The 18,835-nt window shown below is 43.1% G+C and overlaps 1 protein-coding gene across 1 annotated transcript; it reads right to left on the bottom strand.

Annotated features, from left to right (window-relative positions):
• Positions 1-3,347: 3,347 nt before the first annotated feature.
• On the bottom strand, positions 3,348-17,800 carry CPT2 (carnitine palmitoyltransferase 2). Its single transcript, XM_077453315.1, has 6 exons — positions 17,724-17,800; positions 13,072-13,260; positions 10,269-10,349; positions 9,656-9,762; positions 7,012-8,316; positions 3,348-4,433 (listed from the first exon to the last, which is right to left on the bottom strand). The coding sequence occupies exons 2-6, from the start codon at positions 13,227-13,229 to the stop codon at positions 4,102-4,104; spliced, it is 1,983 nt and encodes a 660-aa protein (XP_077309441.1). The 5' UTR covers positions 13,230-13,260; positions 17,724-17,800; the 3' UTR covers positions 3,348-4,101.
• Positions 17,801-18,835: the final 1,035 nt, after the last annotated feature.

Raw genomic sequence — 18,835 nt, 5'->3', positions numbered from 1 at the left:
TGCAGGTAAGCCTTTAAAATATTAGATTTTTTTGCATTTATCTGCAATTATTTTGCAATGTACATTGATTGGGGGGGACCTTATAAAAAGCCCAACTACAGGTTACATGAAGGGAACTCTTTGCACTATTCAGGGATTATTATAACTGAGCTAAATCAAAGTACAGCAAAACCTAGCTGACTTTTAATAGTGCTTCTAGAAAGATTTCTTGTCCTGCTGCTGTGTGAGATCACATCAGCCTAATCCCAATTCTTGCGTTATATAGGGAAAAAAATTATTTCCTTTATTTTATCCACTTAATTATTCTATAGAAAACAGTGAGATAAAGGCATAACTATATTTTGGGACTAAATCAACCCTTTCCTAAGGGATTCTTTTTTTCCAGCTTGCACTTGAGAGAGGGTCGGATTAGTCCGGAAACATAGGGTTTAAGGGACAAAGATATGTCCTTGTCACACTGCTTCTATGGAGTACATTATTGGATAAAATAAAGAGGATTATCATCTTCTTTTTTTTTTTTTTATTTGTCAATTTTGCTGAAGTGGTTGACACTGTTGAACCCCAAGGTGCTGAGTGGGGGTAAATGGCAGCACAAGGCATTCCTTATGGCAGGGATATACAATTAGCGGACCTCCAGCTGTTGCAGAACTACAAGTCCCATGAGGCATAGCAAGACTCTGACAGCCACAAACATGACACCCAGAGGCATCATGGGACTTGCAGTTTTGCAACAGCTGGAGGTCCACTAATTGCATATCCCTGCCTTATGGTAAGATGTGCAGTTGCCCCATTTTGTTTTGGAGAAGACTTGGTAAAGGCAGTGCTGGAAGCAGACAATTTTATCACAAGAAGTTCCAGCCATTATACGAATTTAGCTAAGAAGACAGTGAGCTGCACGAAACTAAAAGCTAGCGCTGTCTTTTGCAACGTGTTACACCTGTTTTTAGAGTGTACCTTATTGCTAAGCATTCACCCCCCCCATGACAGCGTGTGGGAGTCCTTTTCCCCTGCAGCAGCTGTTACTTTTGAAATCGGTGGGGCTCCCCCATCCAGCCACAGTGATCTATGACTGAATAAATTACAAGTCTCATCTGCCATTGCAGCAGACAGACTTGCAGTTCTCAATGAAATACAAGTGTGGTGTTTACTGCACTCATATTTTATTGGCACTGCCTCCAGCTCAAAGTCTGTACCACAGTACAGGCAGGGAAGTGGAAGCAGAGTCTGCAGGAGCCTTTCATTGCATCTGCACTGCACTGAGTATATATGCAATGGTTGTGAAGGCCTGCGGAAGAAAAAACAAAATGCACACCTTTTCCTGCAAACATAAGTGCATTTAATATTTTTTTTTTTTTTTTTTAAAGATGAGCTTAGTCTTTAATGCTAGAAAGAATACTGGTATGAGTAAAATATCCTGAGTTCCAAACTGGTTACTTTTTCTGGTGAATGTATAACTATACAAAAGGTAATGTATATATTCAGGAGCTGGAGATTTGCCCAATCTTGCTAAAACATCTCAAAGTGCAGTAGGTGATCTGCTAATCACAAGTTACCCAATATGACTTCTCATTTTTGACTAATAAAAGTTTCTGCACTCCTCTTTTATAAGCCAATTTTTTAGGGGGCAGACAAAAGGGCAGTTTTCTACTAAAGCAAACCAGACATAGAAGTACATAAGCTGGTGTTGCTGAACTTACGGTACCTGAAAAGACTGCTGACTGGCAGTCATGCTGATCCTCCGTTTTCAATACTTTCTGGAGTCACTGTCTCAGCACAAGTATGCAGTTTAGAGGCCCTGGCTTCATCTGCTGCATGTTTGTTCAGGGTCAGTAACTCAAAAGTATTGGAAAAGAAGAATCTGCATATTTGCAATTTAAAGCGGAACTTTACCCATAACAATTTAATAAAAAAAGAATGTTCTTTAGCAAGAAGCTAAATGAATGTGTTGTAAATTTCCTTCAGCATTGTTCATGTTTCTTCTTGCCGAAGGCTGGCATTTTGGCTACAGCCCAGAACCCCTGAACAGCAGTAAATCTTTAGGCTGGCAGCAGATCTGCCTCTACAAATTCAGTGCAGGGCCTAAAAACAGAAAGCAACGGAGCAAGTGCAGAGAAGGTTAGAACAGTGTAGTACTTGATTTAAGTATGGGCACTTATTTTTTAATGTTTTACATAGCTATACCTGCAAAAAGGGGTCAGCCTGAAGTGATTTAACGGGACGTCATTTTATGACTAAAGTTCCACTTTAACTTGCATTTCAAGTGGACAACCATAACAGACTATGCACTTCTCTCATGGCCAGCATATCTAAGGCCGGGGGGGAGGAGACAGGGTTGCTAGGCTTTTACCAGAAAAAAAATTTGGGTTTTACACACACACACACACACACACACACACACACACACACACACACACACACACACACACACACACACACTAAAAACGGTGTGGTATGTCAACATTCCAGGCATCCCCTGCAACATCCCGCTGTTTACCACACCAAGAGTTTTATCTTTGCTGATGTCCATGTAAACAGCGCTGTACATCTGTAAACCTCAGACATGAAATATGAACAATGCATATCTCTCTATAGTGTGTACTTGTCAATTAAGAGCACTATGTGTCACTTTTGTCTGTTACGTCATTCCTCTGCTATCAGCATGAATCACAAGTTTTCCTGACACCGAGAGAAAAATGGTGACGGAGTGGGAGCTCCAGCTGATTGACAGCCCCAGCTCTGTTGCTGTGTGGTTGAGGTTGGAGGGAAGGGACACAATCAGTACTCAGAGCTCTCCCCATTGAGCTCTGCAGAGTGTGAATTAAATTCTCCACCCCCTTCTTTCTGAACTCAGACCAGCTCTATAATTCAGCACTTTGAACAGATGTAGAGAAGAGAAGACTGCAGATAGACAGGTACAACATATGTAGGAGAATTTGTTTCATCTCTGAGTATCACCCGAGGCCAGCCACTTCACTGGGTATATGTCAGGGTCTACAACCACTTGAACCACCCCAAAATATATTCAATTGCAGCTTACCAGTCCTTGTGGCTGCATAAGGTTTTTTTTTTTTTTTCCCCCATGCCAATTTTCCCTCTTTCAGTTGATCATCCTGCCAGTAACACACTTCCGTATCCAGGATGACAACACTCACTCTTCTATATCAGGTCAACAGAAATAAGATAGTATTACAGAACTCCACCCATCTCCAACTCTCCATAAAATAGAGGGATATGGTTCTGTGGTCCTCAAAGATAGATCATAACAATGTAATTGATAACATCACAGCAATTTCTCAGCTTACAATTTTTTTTTTTTACTTCTCAAGCAAGGACCAAATAAGTCAATGTTTACATACAGTACAATTTAATGGGCCAATTATTATAGTAAATATAGGGCCAACCACTTATCCATGATCAAAAAAAAAATCTGACCAGGAGCACAAGAATAACGCGTTTTAATAATTAAAGAGCAGAAGCCGGTTCTCAACAAAAGTGAAGTGCTCAGTAATAGTTGGCTGTAAGATTGAGTGGGAAATGCGATCTCCCAATAGACTCAAGTAGCCATCATACCACATTTCTATCCTTCAAAAAGCACTAACAGATTACAGTGCCTTGAAAAAAGTATTCATACCCCCTGACATTTTCCACAATTTGTCATGCTACAACCAGAAACGTAAATGTATCTAATTGGGATTTTATGTGATAGATCAACACAAAGTGGCACATAATTGTGAAGTGGAAGGAAAATGATAAATGGTTTTGAATTTTTTTTTTTTTTTTTCCACATAAAATCCATTGACGTTTTTGGTTGCAACATGACAAAAATGTGGAAAATGTTAAGGGGTATGAATACTTTTTCAAGGCACTGTATGTCACTGCTGAGATAAGGCACTTGTGCTTGTAAACTGGATGATGGAAAACAAAGTATAGAATACTGGCCGATCAAGCTTCTACAGCATGAACTGCTTTACTTTGGTACAATGTCCCTATATTATCCTGTATGTGATTACAATCAATAGATGTCAGGCTCTAAAACAGTGCAAGCTCAGACTGCAGTGAAAAAGGCAACAAGATCATTCAAGGTAGAGTGGTTGGTTTCCTCTATTTCCCTGCAGCCTTTTCTTCAAGTACTTTGAATATGTCCTCCAGGGACTGGTGCACACACTGCACAAACTGCTGTACATCACGTGCTGGGTACGCGGACACATTGCAACCAATCCAGTCATCGTGTACTCCATAGCCTACCCCAAAACCATCGGGGACCACTGGAGCAAAGCCTCCTAGCTGCACCGCTGGGCTTGTTAATGTGCTTGTGGAGAGAATGTTATGGTTGATTCGTGCGTACGCTGGATCCTGGTAGAGCTCTGGAAGGGACATTCCTTTGCCAGCAGCAAGGTAACGCAAGGCAAAGAGGTGCCGATCAAATCCTTGACCTGGAAGAGACAGGAGACACACAGGTAAAGACCAGTATTAGAGACAATTACAATTACAATTAGAGACACTCTTGCCATTCTGTAAACTAGTTTAGTTAACCACTTGCCTACTGGGCACTTAAACCCCCTTCCTGCCCAGGACAATTTTCAGCACTGTCGCACTTTGAATGACAATTGCGTGGTTATGCCACATAAAAAAAAAAAATATATATATTTTTTTTTTACCCCAACACAAATAGAGCTTTCTTTTCGTGGTATTTAACCACTTGCCGACCGGGCCATAGCCAAAAGATGGCTACAGAGTGGTCGTGTTTTTCTGGGTGGACGTCCTCCCAGAATGTTGCTCTCGCACGCCCCCTGGGGCGCGCTCCCGTAAACATCTGTGACCGCCGGGTCTTCCGGACGTGGTAAACGGCCACTGGTAGTGGCTGTTTCCCACGTGATTGCTCCGTCAAATGACAGAACGATCACTTGTAAACAAACACTCCCCTGTCTGAACCGCTCAGTACAGTGCGAGGGGAGAGATGGCAGCAGCGATGTGGGCTGGATGTGTAGTGCCCACAGCACTGCTCAGTGACAGTACTCTGCCCATACTGTGCAAATCTCTGCAACACTGAAATACTCTGCAATACATTTTAAAAGAAAGAAAGTATTTATTTTACCGAATTTTCAGTCTTTTTTGATTTATAGCGCAAAAAATAAAAAACCCAGCGGTGATTAAATACCACCAAAAGAAATCTCTATTTGTGTGAAAAAAAGGTTTTCACTGTTTTGTTATAAAATTTAGCAAACAGGTAATTTTCCTCCTTCATTGATATGCGCTGATGAGGCTGCACTGATAGGTGACACTGATTGGCATTAATAGGTGGTACTTGTGGGCACAGATGAGGCGGCAGTGGCTCTCCATGTTCGGCACTGATGTCCCTCTGACAGAAGACAGTGAGCTGCATTTTTTTTCCTCCTCAGTGCGAGTAATAAAAAATAGCCAATTACTGGCTCTGTTTACATCGTGTGATCAGCTGTCATTGGCTAACAGCTGAGCACGTGATACAAGGAGGTGGCATCAGCACAAGCGACACATCCTGCCGATTTGTTTTTTTCCCCATCTTGGCTGCGTTTAGGCTGTAAAACTATTTAAATATTCTTAACAAGCAGTAAAATCGCTTTAAAATAACCCATTTTGAACTTCATCTGCTTTTAATGTGAGGTTATTACTTCTCAAATATCATAGGCTCTACAGTTTACAGTTGAGATTCCATCAGTTTCTAACAGCTTTGAAATGCCTGCTGTGCATTTACATTAAGGCTCCGTTCACATCTGGTGTTTTGGGATTCTGCCCTTGATCCCAAATCATACTGCAATAGTGGCAAAATGCACCACGCATGTTCAGGTGCCATTCATTTTCAATGGCATCTAAAACACGGTACAGTTTTGCTGCAATTGTTGCACAATAAATCTCACTGCAATCGCAGCACAATGCACTGCAGGCAGCTCGTCACCCAAAATAAGCTCTTTCTCCTGGGTGAAAAGCTTCATGTGATGCGATTTGCCACAATTGCAGTGTGATTTATCACGTGGTAAAACCATACCGCATTTAGGTGGCATTGAAAATGAGTGGCACCCAAACATGCGTGGTGAGTTTTGCCACTACTGCAGTGCGATTTGGGATAGTGTCTAGAATCGCAGCGATTCTGCATGAGATCCTGAAATGCCAACTGTGAAAGCAGCTTAAAGGGGTGGCAAACTGCTAAAAGTCTGGGAGGGAAAAAAAAAAGGACGAGACTGTTAGTGCCAACACTAACTTTTTGTAGCAAGTCACAAGCTTGGAGTAGGGCAGTGTGTGTCCGGTCCAGTCTGATTGTAAAGTCTTTTTTCTTGAAAACTAAGATCTTATACTTACCTGCTATGTGCAGTGGTTTTGGACAGAGCAGCCCCAATCCTCCTCTTACTGGGTCCCTCGTCGGCTCTCCTGGCCCCTCCCCCCTGTTGAGTGCCTCCCACAGCAAGCAGCTTATTATGGGGGCACCCAAGGCAAGCGGCAGCTCCATATATCCATTTAGACACAGAGCTGCGGTCCCATCCTGCCCCTTCTTTCTCCTCATTGGCTAACTGACTTTAATGGACATCGCTGGATCAAGATGAGCTCAGGTTACCATTAAGGGGGCTGCTGCACACAGAAGGCTTTTTATCTTAATGCAGATAGAATGATAAAAAACCTTCTGCCTTTACAACCACTTTAAGCTTAACATTTATTGAGCTTGCAGCTATAAACAAAAAAAAAACTAAAACCTCACCTCCATCCCCTTAAAAGAATAAGTTGTTTTTACTCTGCGTATTTTAGTCAATGCAGAAGATATCTGGAATAATTAATCTAGACTCTAAACTGAACTCTGATCATTGTGCATTTTTTAGTCCACTTGCATTAGATATTTTCTCTAGCTCAACACTGCTTGGCAAAAGTATGAGCCTGTTCTGAGCCCTATAGACCCTTTGTAGTTAATAACAATGGCTACAAATTATAAAATAATATGTTCTTGTTTCAGAGGTTTTGATAAATGAGGTGCAGTATTAGACTCACCCATTGCTGCCTCCTTAGTTAGCTGCCCATGATACTTGGAGCATTCATTGAGCATTTCCCTGAGCTCAGCTGCGTTGTGCTTGGAGGAATTCTTCACAAAAGCCTCGGAGCACTTCTTGGTATAAAGGCTAGCTGGTCGGATGGTCTCTGTTCGGCCATGTTTGAAGGCTGCGGTGCTGCATGACTCATAAGTGGCTGTTGTCTGCCCATATTGCCTGAGAAAAGCCATCTGGAATGAGAGCTGAGATATGGCGTCAGGACTGAGCTTCTGAGTTTTCAGGAACTCCTTGCCTCCTCTTTTGAACTCCATGGTGGCAATGGTCAGCGAACCCACCAGAGCATCAAACTTCTTTTTAGCGTCAGTTACTGCAGCTTTCAGAGAGTCATCCAGATGAAATGTAAGTTTTTGTACGGCCTTACCGGAGTCCACAGCAGCAAGATCGCTCTGAGGAGATACAGCTGGCTGCTCTGTACTGTCCTTGAAAACCTCATTTTGAAACCTCAGAACAGCAACTCCATCTCCCCATGAATGCTCAAAATTGATTGCTGCTGTCCCATCCTTCGTCAAGATGATACTGAATGACTTGTCATACCATCGGTTTGAAGCGGAACCATGGAGCATATTATGAGAGAGGTGAACGCGATCTTTAACAGGAAAGTCATCCAAACACAGACAGAACACAGCTGAATCTACTTTATGCAAAGCCTCTTGGTTGCCATTGTCTATCAGCTTCTGCCTCATTATGGCCCACGTGTTCCTATCTTCACTAGTTAGATATCCTAAGGGGAATTCTGGTGCAGGAGCATTGTCTGACAGGATGTAGTTCAGGTGGGCTTTAATTTCTGATGCATTCACAATGCTTCCATCTTTATCCAGAACATCAAATGCATAGAAGTTTCCATTTCGGAGTACCAATAAATGTCTTGCCTTCTCATCGCTGACAAGTTCATCCTTGTTCAGTTTTGGTATTCGGGTTGAGTTAAACAGGCGGAAATACTGAGACATGTCTAGCGGGTATGCATTCACCATGTACGCCCCATACCAAGATAGAGAGGATGGCACAAAGCGGATGAGCTTCCTAAACCTCTGTGTGTCACTTTTGGCCGGATTGAGGTGGAATATTTCTGGCTCCAGATAACCAGCTCTCATAGTTTTTAGGAAGCGCATGGCAGACACGGTCATGTTTGTGGCTTTGACAAGCTGGTTGTTAAATTCTGGCTTTGGATCAGGAGTGAAGGACATGAAGGGATTAAAATTCAGCACAAGTGGGTCTCTAGCACAGAGATACATGTCAAACCATGGACCTGCAAACCAAGATAAAAATATTATGAAGCTTCAAGTCAAGTATTTCTGAAGGAAAACACTTCAGGTATTTATCAATGACAACTCAACTACATTAAAAGAGAAGTATGTGTTTTGTGTTTTTATTTTTCCTATTCATACTTACCTAGGTGGATGCAGCATCAGACCTATGGTGCATCTGTCCCCCGCCGCCTCTTCACTGAGAACCGAGGCACCAAAATTTGCCAATGGCTCAGTTCTCTCAAATCCCCAAGAGCTGCTGACTGCTCCTCCATGCTCATTGGTGCGCTGAACTGTGGAGGGGCAGGGAGCAGCTGTCTAAGCAGCTCGCTGAGAGACTGAGACTTCCATCAGTCAAGGCACCTGGCAGGTCCAGACTTCCCAAGTCAGGATGAAGTGCTGCCTTAACTGAACTTGGTGATGTCAGCGGAGAGTGGACTTCACACCATTCTATGCTGAAAACGGGTCATAGGAGTGCAAAAGGAGTTGCACTCCTGTGACCCTTAGGAGACGCCCAGCCTAAAAAGCTCAGGCTGCACTTCTCCTTTAAGTGAACTTTTTTGTACAAAAAGTTCCCAAATTAAAAAATGTACTCTCTAAAAGAAAGCGCCAATTAGGTATTTTATTTGTCTTCAGCATTTTGTTAACATGCCAATTGTCTATGTGATACATTCCTTCTGTGCACCAAATGTGCATCTGTCAGGTGCTTAGAGTTCTTAAAAGGATAAGGTCATCTTTAAAAAAAAAAACAAAAAAAAAAAATTGCACTTTTTTGCAGGTAAAATGTATTATGATAAAATATAATATCCCTGGGTGCAATGTCAGCTCCTGCAGACTATTAACATAGCTGTACAGGCAGACAGTTATCTGAGAGCAAGAAGAATCAACGAACTACAGGGAGGCTCAACATCACCCTCGCAGCTCATTGAAAACTACAAGCAGCTGCAATGGCTCACAATATTTGTAGGCACTTATTCACAGGAAACTGTGAATAAATGATGCGGCCATGTGAGCGGAGCCCCGCATGCCTGCACTGTTTTCAAATAGTGACAGCAGGCGCAGGGAGAAGATCCCCAGCCAGCTGTCACAAGGAGGAGACAGCGGGGAGAGAGCTGCAGATGCTGGAAAATATTACATGTTCATACTAAAAAAACAAAAACACACCACACAGGTGAAACATGTAACATGTTCCAAAAGTAAGCTTAGCCTTTAAACATTTTCTGTGCACCTGCGGACTACTGAAGATCTACTTTAAGCTTCAACATGAATTGTGAGCATTTCCCCCTCACCTCAGAGGAAAAAAAAGAGGAAGATGAAATGCCTTTTTTCATAAACACCTACCTGAGATGTAACTGGTATGTTTGTTCTGCTTGTCTTTTTGCACCAGTTCCTCATGCAGCTGCTTACCCACCCCGTTTTGGAAGTTCAGTGCCAGTTGTTCTGTCTTCCTGAAAAGAAAAGCCATAAACCATAATTCCCAGGTGGGTATAATAGTGTTCACTTAAAAACCATATTAGGTATCAGCAACAACTTAAAAGGAAACTAGACTTTTACAATAAATTTCCCCCAGGTACAGAAGACAGGTCATCCACGAGGATCAAAACACTGTGCTTCCCAATAGTACTGGGTTGCATCAGATCTATGCTACCATTTTGTGCAGCGGTTGTCAACTTATGAGGTATAGAGGGTCTCAAATGTGACCCCTGAAAGCTCTGCACATGACAGAAGACTTGAAGGCAGCAAACTTATTGGAGGAACTTGTCCGAGACTGGGGACATGCAACTGGTGTGATTGGAGACAGAATGCACATCGAAGGAACAGTCAGACTAGGGACTGTAAAGGGTTGCAGAGCAAATGTCAAAGGGTCGCATGTGGCCCTTGACCTGCAGGTTGGACTCAAAGGATTTAGTACTCTGGTAAGGTGACTGGGAGGATGGGTAATATTTCCACATACCTAAATTGCTCATCGTCTAGAAGAGGCTGTTGTGCATTCAAGTATTTTTTCACAGTGTCTTCAAGTTTGGGTATTGGCAGTCTGGAAGATATAAGCAAAGATTTTAAAAATAATTAAAGAAACTTTAGGATGAGAAAAATATAGACCAACTCCAATATAGAGATAGGAAGAATGGCTATAGGATTATCAAATACATAAATAACTATAGAACAAGTAATGCAAGTCATTTTTATGTTAACATTTTGTGTTGCTTGCACAGTTTTGGGACTTAGGTGGGTTCTTGGGCTGGGATAACAAGCATATGTACAGCTGTGGCTGATTACCCTGTACAAAGCAATGACAGGCTGATACAGCGCTGTTTGCACGTATCCGCACACGCACTGATTACCTGCTGTTAGGGACAAATAACCAACCCTAGATGCAGACCAAGGTTGAATATCTGTCCCTAACCAAAAGTAACCACTGGTTGTGTGGCTACATGCCAACAGAAATTTGCAACCTGGAGCTAATGTCACAGCACCAGGCATCTAAGCTGCCAATCTCCAAGCATTAGCTCTGTCACCTGGAAAGAAGGGCAGAGAGTCACATGTTTCCTGTACCTGAAGTAATGGGTATCCCTTGTTGCTACCAAAACCAGACAGAGGGATGGGGGAGTGAAAGGAAGGTGATCAGAGAAAGCTTGGAGGGCTGCAGTTAAGTGAACCTGTTGCTTTATACTGAAGGCACAAATCGCAGGTTCACGGTAATATATTTTTACAGCTATGATCTTTCTCCAGATAGATTTAAGAAAATAATAATAAAAAAAATGAATTTCATGCTAAAATTTTACCCTAAGAGATCTGTATTACAAAACAATAGTCCACACCATACCAAGATAGATGTTCTTTGGCTCTTGAAAGATTCATGCACATGCCGATTTAGCAAAGGACAGGTTTAAAGCAGAACGAAATTCTGCAATAATCCCCCCCACTCTAATGGTCCATCGATCACAAGGTCCCTGGTCGGCATATGTCAGGTAACAGTTGTCGGACCTTTGACCGGCATGGGATGATATACTGTAACTGTGCAGAAGTTCATTCATCTAAGCACACAGGCACCATGTTGAGATTGTACCCTGAGCTGCGCATGTGCAGTTCAGTGTATATTCTACATAGGACTGTGAGCGGGCAGGTAGGTTTATTTTATTGCAGAGGAGACATTGCATGTTTTCTGCAAAAAAATAAAAAAATAAAAAGCCTGCCTGCTCAGTTTTTTTATTTTAGATTTTAATTCCACTTTAAGGGCTTGCTCAAACTTGTGGCAGCCCTTGTCATCCTTCTGAAAAGCGATCCATGGTGGATTGATATTCAGAAGGCAGTCGTCACTTCCTCATCTCGTGTTTTACCCTTGAAAAGCCAACATCACCCCGTTACCACCACATGCATTGAACTCTTGAATGGGTACAGTCAGTGGTAGTAGCCCCTATACACACAGTTGGAGATTTCGACAACCAAATCCGTCTGATTTTGTCCGTCGGATCTTGTCCGAAACTGTTGCATACACACGGTCGGACAAAGTTGTTGAAAAATCCGATCTTTCAGAACGTGATGACGTAATTTCGTTACGATGGGACTACATTCATGCTAGTAGCCAATAGCTTTGATGTAGGAATTTGATCTGAGCATGCGTGGCACTTGGTCCGATCAAAATTCTCAACACATGATCGGAGTATGTCCGACCGGCCCAGTTGGTCGGGAAATATTTCCAACAAGTTGGAAAATTGGGTCAGACGGAATCAGTCCGATGCATACCACACACAGTCGGATTATCCAACAACACGGTCCGATAGGACACATTTCGACGGATTCTCCGACCGTGTGCGCAAGGGCGTACAGTGCGCCGAACAGGACAGGGTGAAAAAAATATATGTTGCCACGTATACACTTAATTCAGCTGCCTTTGCAGCTTAAGTGGGGCAGTAACACCACGGCTCAATCACCTATATTTACTGACCCTCTGTTCGCCAGCATAAATGACCCCTAAAAGATAACAGATTAGGGTAAACCTTGGGAAAAACAACATACCTTCCAAATGCTCTTAATTACCACTTCAGATCTGCGCTATAGCTGAAAGACGGGCACAGTGTGGCTCTGTTGTTCCAGGAGGGCGTCCATGGACATCCTCCTGGAACCTTGCCCTCCAATACGTGCTCTGTGATCGGTGTGTACTTCGGACACAGCTGATCACGGATTGCAGTAAAGGGCCAATCACAGCGGCCCTTTACCATGTGATCAGCTGTGTCAAATTTTAGCCGATCATATAAACACACTTATCGGTTATCTGCATTCCTTTCCTCACGCACTGTCACAGCACGAGGAGAGCCGATAAATGGTAAGGGTGGCGGGGACATCTACACTGATGGTCAGTTCCTTGATCATCAGTGTAGCCTCATCAGCACACATCCATGAAGGAGAATATTTTTATTTTCTTTCGTTTGGTTAGCAAAAAATAAAAACCCCCAGTGGTGATTAAATACCACCAAAAGAAAGCTTTATTTGTGTGAAAAAAAAAACTTATAAAAATGTCATATGGGTACAGTGCTGCATGACCGCGCAATTGTCATTCAAAGTGTAATAACTTTAAAAGCTGAAAATTGGCCTGGGCAGGAAGCGGGTATAAGTGCCCGATATTGAAGTGGTTAAGCATTTCAGATCAACTGGATAATGCAAATACTCAAACTAGGGATGACAATGGCATGTGTACACCATAGAAACAACTAGTGCTAAAACCCTGATACACACTCAGCGATTGTCCATATACACACCTAGGCAGACTTTTCTGAAAGTGCATAGTGGGGACAATGCTTTTGTGCAGATACTCCGAGTCACTGCTACCCGCACTGTACCCCCGGAGGAGGACCGATGTTGTGGCAGCTGGTGATGCCCCTTTCCACAAACATGACTTCGTCAGCAATCGAGCCATGGCAATCGTCCGTCAACAGAAATCAGGAAACCTGGAGGAGACAAAAGAGCATATATTAACCTGGAGGAGGAGATAGAGAACATATAGCAACCTGCAGGAGAGAAGATCAGAGTAATCACAACTGATAACAGCAGAGCAGAGTACAACACACAATGAGGAGTTTAATCAGTGACAGAGATCTGAAATCTATGAATTTTCCTTGTTGTAGACACTCACACCACATATATCCCTCCTGTCTGTCTCCTCCGACAGCATATTTCCATTTGATTTAAAAAGTATCTAAACCCAATAATAGAAATTGAAGAAACGGCAGCTCATCAGTACTTAGATGAGGTGACTGCATTTGTTTTCTTCTTTTTAGGATTTTCTTTCTTTAATTTCACCTGGTCATTCTACCTAGAACATATTTCCTATTCTAGGGTGACAACACTCACTGTACTGCATCTGCGAAGAGCAGCATTGTCACCCTAGGACAGGAAAGTATTGTAACGACAGAATACTTCTCATCTCCATAACATAGGAGGAGGTATTTGTAGGCAGTATCAACAGGTATTTTTTGCATTTCTCAGACAGATAACAAAATCTTTCCTCTATATATTTAAAAGAGAAGTGCGTGATATAGTGCTCTCCATATTGCTTTTCATCACATGATTTTTTTATGGCGTTTTTAAATAATTTTCAATAAACCTTCATTGGTTGACCTATACTATGTGGAGCGCCCCCATATCTCTTTCTCTCCTATGTCTGGCCTCTGACGAACTTCCTTGGATTAATCTTTGAGAGATCGAGTTTTGGTTGTCTATCCACCTTTGAGTCGCCAGCCTGGAATTGTGGATTCTGACCGTTGTGGACATGGATCCAATCCATATCGTGGGGGACACCATCCAACTGGGAATTCACCATCTTTGTCTATCACAGCCTCTCAAGCTCGCACGGCGCATTGCCGTATGGTATATATATATATCCACCATTCATGGTAAGAGTACCCATCCTCTTGTCTGCGTGTCGTAGCAGTTTGATGCAGGATCCACCATGTTTGAAAATTGGTGCTGGAAGATAAAGCCCTCCAAAGTGGACAGATACCAGTGGAAATTCATTGTTGATCTAAAGTCACTGTTGTGACTTTTTCTCCTTTTTTTTTTTTAACACGATTAAGGATTTGTCACTTTTCCACCATTTTTTAGCGCTACATTTTATTTTCGAATTTGTGTTTGGACTTTGTGTGTTAGCAGCTTTATTGTGTGTATTTACACATTTGGAGTAAACATTTCACACGTGTTTGGTATTATATGTTTTTGGTTTAGTGCAGTGTCTTTCCCTTATCTACATTTGTAGCCCTCTCTGGCAGTATCAACAGATATTTTTTGCATTTCTCAGACAGATATAACAAAATCTCTCATCTATATATTTAAAAGAGAAGTGCGGGATCTAAAAAAAATAAACACACTCACAAACTCACCTAGGTGGATGCAGCATTGGTCCGATGCTGCATCTGTCCCCTGCCACCTCTAAAACTGAGAACCAAGTGATCAAAGACTACTAATTGCTCAGTTCTTGGTCTTCAGTGAGCTGGCGACTGTCCAGTCAGCGGCTCTCTGCTCTTCCCCTCCAGCGCTCACTGGAGCACCAGGCTGTGGAGGGTAAGGGAGCTGCAAGCTCGGGTTCTCAGCAGCTCGCTGAGAGGATGAGTCAGCTGGCGGTCAGATCCCAACATTAAAGTCAGGAAATCTCCAGAGTCGGTGATGTCAGCCAAGAGTGGACTTTAACCCGTTGTTGGCTGAATACGAGTCACAGAAATGCAAAACTAAGTGCACTCCTGTGACCCCCCCAGGTGAAGTATAGCCAAAAATGCGTTGGCTCTACTTTTCCTTTAACAGACCAGAAGGGTGTAAATAGGAGTTCACTGTTATAGTTTACATACACTTTAGTCGTTGTATGTGGACACCCTGCCACAATGATAACATTGTTTTTGCCCCCTGCAATGCCTTCTAGTTTCTGAACTTATTGTTGGGCAACATTTAAAGCGTAATTCCAGGTATGGCAATTTTTAAATAGCTACCTTGGCCCAATGTAAGCATATGTATGTGCCATAGTTGTGGGCACCCTCTGGAAGCTGGAAATCACTGTAGTTGGCCGCCTTATGGCTCAATGAACATAGGAGGTTTCACACTTGTGACAGGCAGCATTTTGAGAACTCTGATTGGAGGAGGTGGGTGGTGATTGTCACATCAGCTCCCACCTCTTCCAATTAGAGAACTGTTTGTATTCATTGAGAAAATACAAAGTGTTCTCAGAATTGTGCACATGCAAAGCGTCTGTCTGTATTTAATAAGCAGCAAGGCAACCACTCCCTACAGGATCTGGAAGCAAGTGAAGATCACTGGAATAGTTGTGCCTACAGGGATACCACAGGTATGGCACATACAGTGGGTATAGATAAGAATCCTCCCCCTTTTTATGACATGTTGGTGTTCTATCTTTCACTTGGATGTTATAAATTGCACTGAGCAAATACAGCGGGACAAAACAAAATATGTGTCTGTCTTCATTTCAGGCTGCAAAGCAACAAAATGTGATTATGTTAAAGGGGTGATTCTTTTCTAGACCTACTGTATATACTTACATTGGTCCAAGCTGGATCCATGTAACTAGGCAAAATTAGCTGTACTTGGAATTTAGCTTTAGGCCCCTTTCACAAGGGCTTTCCGATCAGGTCCACATGTCAGTTTTTCAGGCAGACCTGATCAGAACCTGCATTGTCCTCTATCAAGCGGCGGATGTCAGCGGATACATGTCCGCTGACGCATCGCTGCCATCCAATCCGAGCCTGTCCGACAAAAACAGATGGATGGTGGTCCTAATTTTCTTCCTTCGGTGGATCAGATGGTCCATTTCCTTTTGATTGCCCCACAGAGGAGAGCAGGACTGTGTCCGTGTCTGCTCTGCATAGCGGAGCAGACATGAACCGGTCATCCGCCTGCTCAGTGGGATCAGTGGAGAGATCCTCCGCTGAGCAAGCGGATTCTGCATTGCAGAAATGCCCATGTGAGAGGGGTCTTAGGCTGGGTTCACACTTGTGCGATCACAGACATTGCATGCGATACACACCTCATTCCTGTGCAGATCACATGTGACGTCTGTACAATGCAAATTCAGTGCATTTGCACCAAAATGGTGACCCTTTTTTTGATCCACACTGGAATCAGATTGCATGGGTGTTCATACCTATGCAATCTGATTCCTGCACCATTTGACAGTTTGTACTGCAAACGGATCTGGGGGGGGGTCAATAACTTTACAATGACACCCCCAGCAGTTCACAGATGTTAATATGAACCAACGATGACTCGCAGGGTTTCTCGCATCCATCACACCAATGTGAACCAGGGCTCAATGTTTAGAAAAAGTAGAGGCGAGAAGGAGGTAGAGCCCTGCATGCTTACTGGGGGTGATAACATTTAATGATCTAACTCAGCGACGTGTCCCTGGAAACAGTAATAAAGGAGTAGCAGCTATAGGGCAAAACCTGAGAACTTTATAAGCAAATTAAAGCTAAACTCCAGGTATGATCTGTTTTACAAAGTTATATTGGCTCAGCTTGGCACAATGGAGGGGGGGGTGTTGTAATTAACAAAAACTGGTGCAGCTGTGCATAGTATTCGGGTTCTAACTTCAGCTTGTTCAGTTAAAGCAGAGTTCCACTCGTTTTTCTGTTTATTAAAAGTTAGCAGCTACATGGTCCAGTGATGCGGCCGCCCGAACCCTCCGTCCTCTCCCTCTGCTGTGCCAGTGTTCTATCAGAATACTGCTACTCATTAGAAAATGCAATGAAAGTGATGTTCTATTGCGGCCATCTTGGTACACCCTGCACTCGTCCGCACTAAGCCTACAGTCAGAAGGCAGCAAGTGGACATCACCTAGCACCACTGCCATTCATAGAATGCCTTGTATATTTTTCTCTGATTGGAGGAGTCTGAGATAGTGACATCATCACCCCACCTCTCCACCTCATCCATTAGAGAATTTATTTGTTCACTGAAAAAGAAGAAAATATAAAAATAATAAAAAATACAAGGTGACCTTTGAATGATAGTGGTGCTGAGCTGCCCCCCCCCCTACATTCACTTCTGTTGTCACTATGGAAGCACCAACTACTAAAGTAATCCTTCACAGCAGTCCTCAGACATGGAGTATGTACACTTACACCGGTCAATGGCACTATTCAGTATAAACCTGCAGCTCTGACTGTATCCCTGGAAACATTTATGTTATTACATGGTCACAGCTACAATATCTGAGCACTTCATAAGTAGAGGAGTAGACTCTCCCCTCTGTGCAGCAGCCTGAGGTACAGAATCATCAGTGTGCAGCTCCCTGTCTTCTATTAGTACAGCTGACATTCATATGAGAGGTGTGCAGCACCCTAAATCTTCCGCCACACCCCTCTCCCCCCCCACTCCTCATCATATGAGACCCTGGCAGCTCCCCTCCTACCTGCACACACGTCCTGTGCACTGTCCTCGCCCCGCCCCTCTCCTCTGTCCCCTTTACCTTTGTCCTACTTCCATCCCCCTCCTTCACCACAGCCCCGCCCCTCTTCTCCTGACAGGCTTCACACTGAGCTCAGGCGCAACGCACAATGCCTTCCCCCCAGACCTAACTAGCACATTCGTTCTGGGATGAGGGAATGTTTACAGTGTGTTTCCAGAGTTTGTACCTGTAAATGTGCATGTATAGAGGAGGATGGCTGCCTTTCCTTGTTAGTGGCAGTATATATAGGTATCTATCTATCTGTATATATATACATATCTATATCTATATATATATATATATATATATATAGATATATATATATATATAGTTCCATAGTAACTATAAAGCACATTTGTGAACAGGGACAGACACCAGGGTGATTTGTCCTTAGGAGGGTCCCTGTGCCTTCAGGTTGATGACCTTGAGCTCCTTCACACTGCTGTATGTGTATGGTGTTATTTAGACCCCTTTCACACTGAAGCACTGCTAAAACAGCCGCTATAGTGCCGGTTAGCGGGTCACTTTTTGTAAGGTCGTAGAAACAGACTGTGAAATCACATAGCAGTTGTTCCGTGAGGCCCCTTTCACAGCAGCTTGGGACCTCATGACAAGTCATTCCCTATGATTTCCAATGACATCCATTCATATTAGTACAACTTCAGGTCTTGCCGACTTCAAAGTAGTCCATGCGCTACTTTGGTCCGACTTCAATGCGAGTTACACAGGCATTCCCTGAAATCGCAAGAAAATCGCACACCTTTTGAAGTCGCGTTAGGACCCTTTCACACTTGTACGACTTCAAAGGCGCTTGATTTTGAAGCCGCGATTTTGACAAAACAGTCATACGACTGTGGACCCGACTTTGCCCTGCGACTTGAAGTCCGACTTCAATGAAAAGGGATCAGAATTTAATGCCTGACAATAGCAGTCTGTCTGGTAAGAATCTTTAGGGGAGAATGCCCCACAAAATGATAAAAAGAAAAAACGAATGCCCTAGGTTCCCCCTCCACACCAAATTTGAAAAAAAACGGCATAGGTTTCCCCCCCCCCCCCCCCCCAATAGCATACCAGGG

The sequence above is a fragment of the Lithobates pipiens genome, unplaced genomic scaffold (assembly GCF_037356315.1).
Source record: "Lithobates pipiens isolate NorthernLeopardFrog02 unplaced genomic scaffold, aLitPip1_a1.2 Scaffold_23, whole genome shotgun sequence".
In the NCBI taxonomy this organism is placed as follows: domain Eukaryota; kingdom Metazoa; phylum Chordata; class Amphibia; order Anura; family Ranidae; genus Lithobates; species Lithobates pipiens.
Note: the sequence above shows the minus strand (reverse complement) of the source record. Positions and strands in the feature narration are given on the sequence as shown.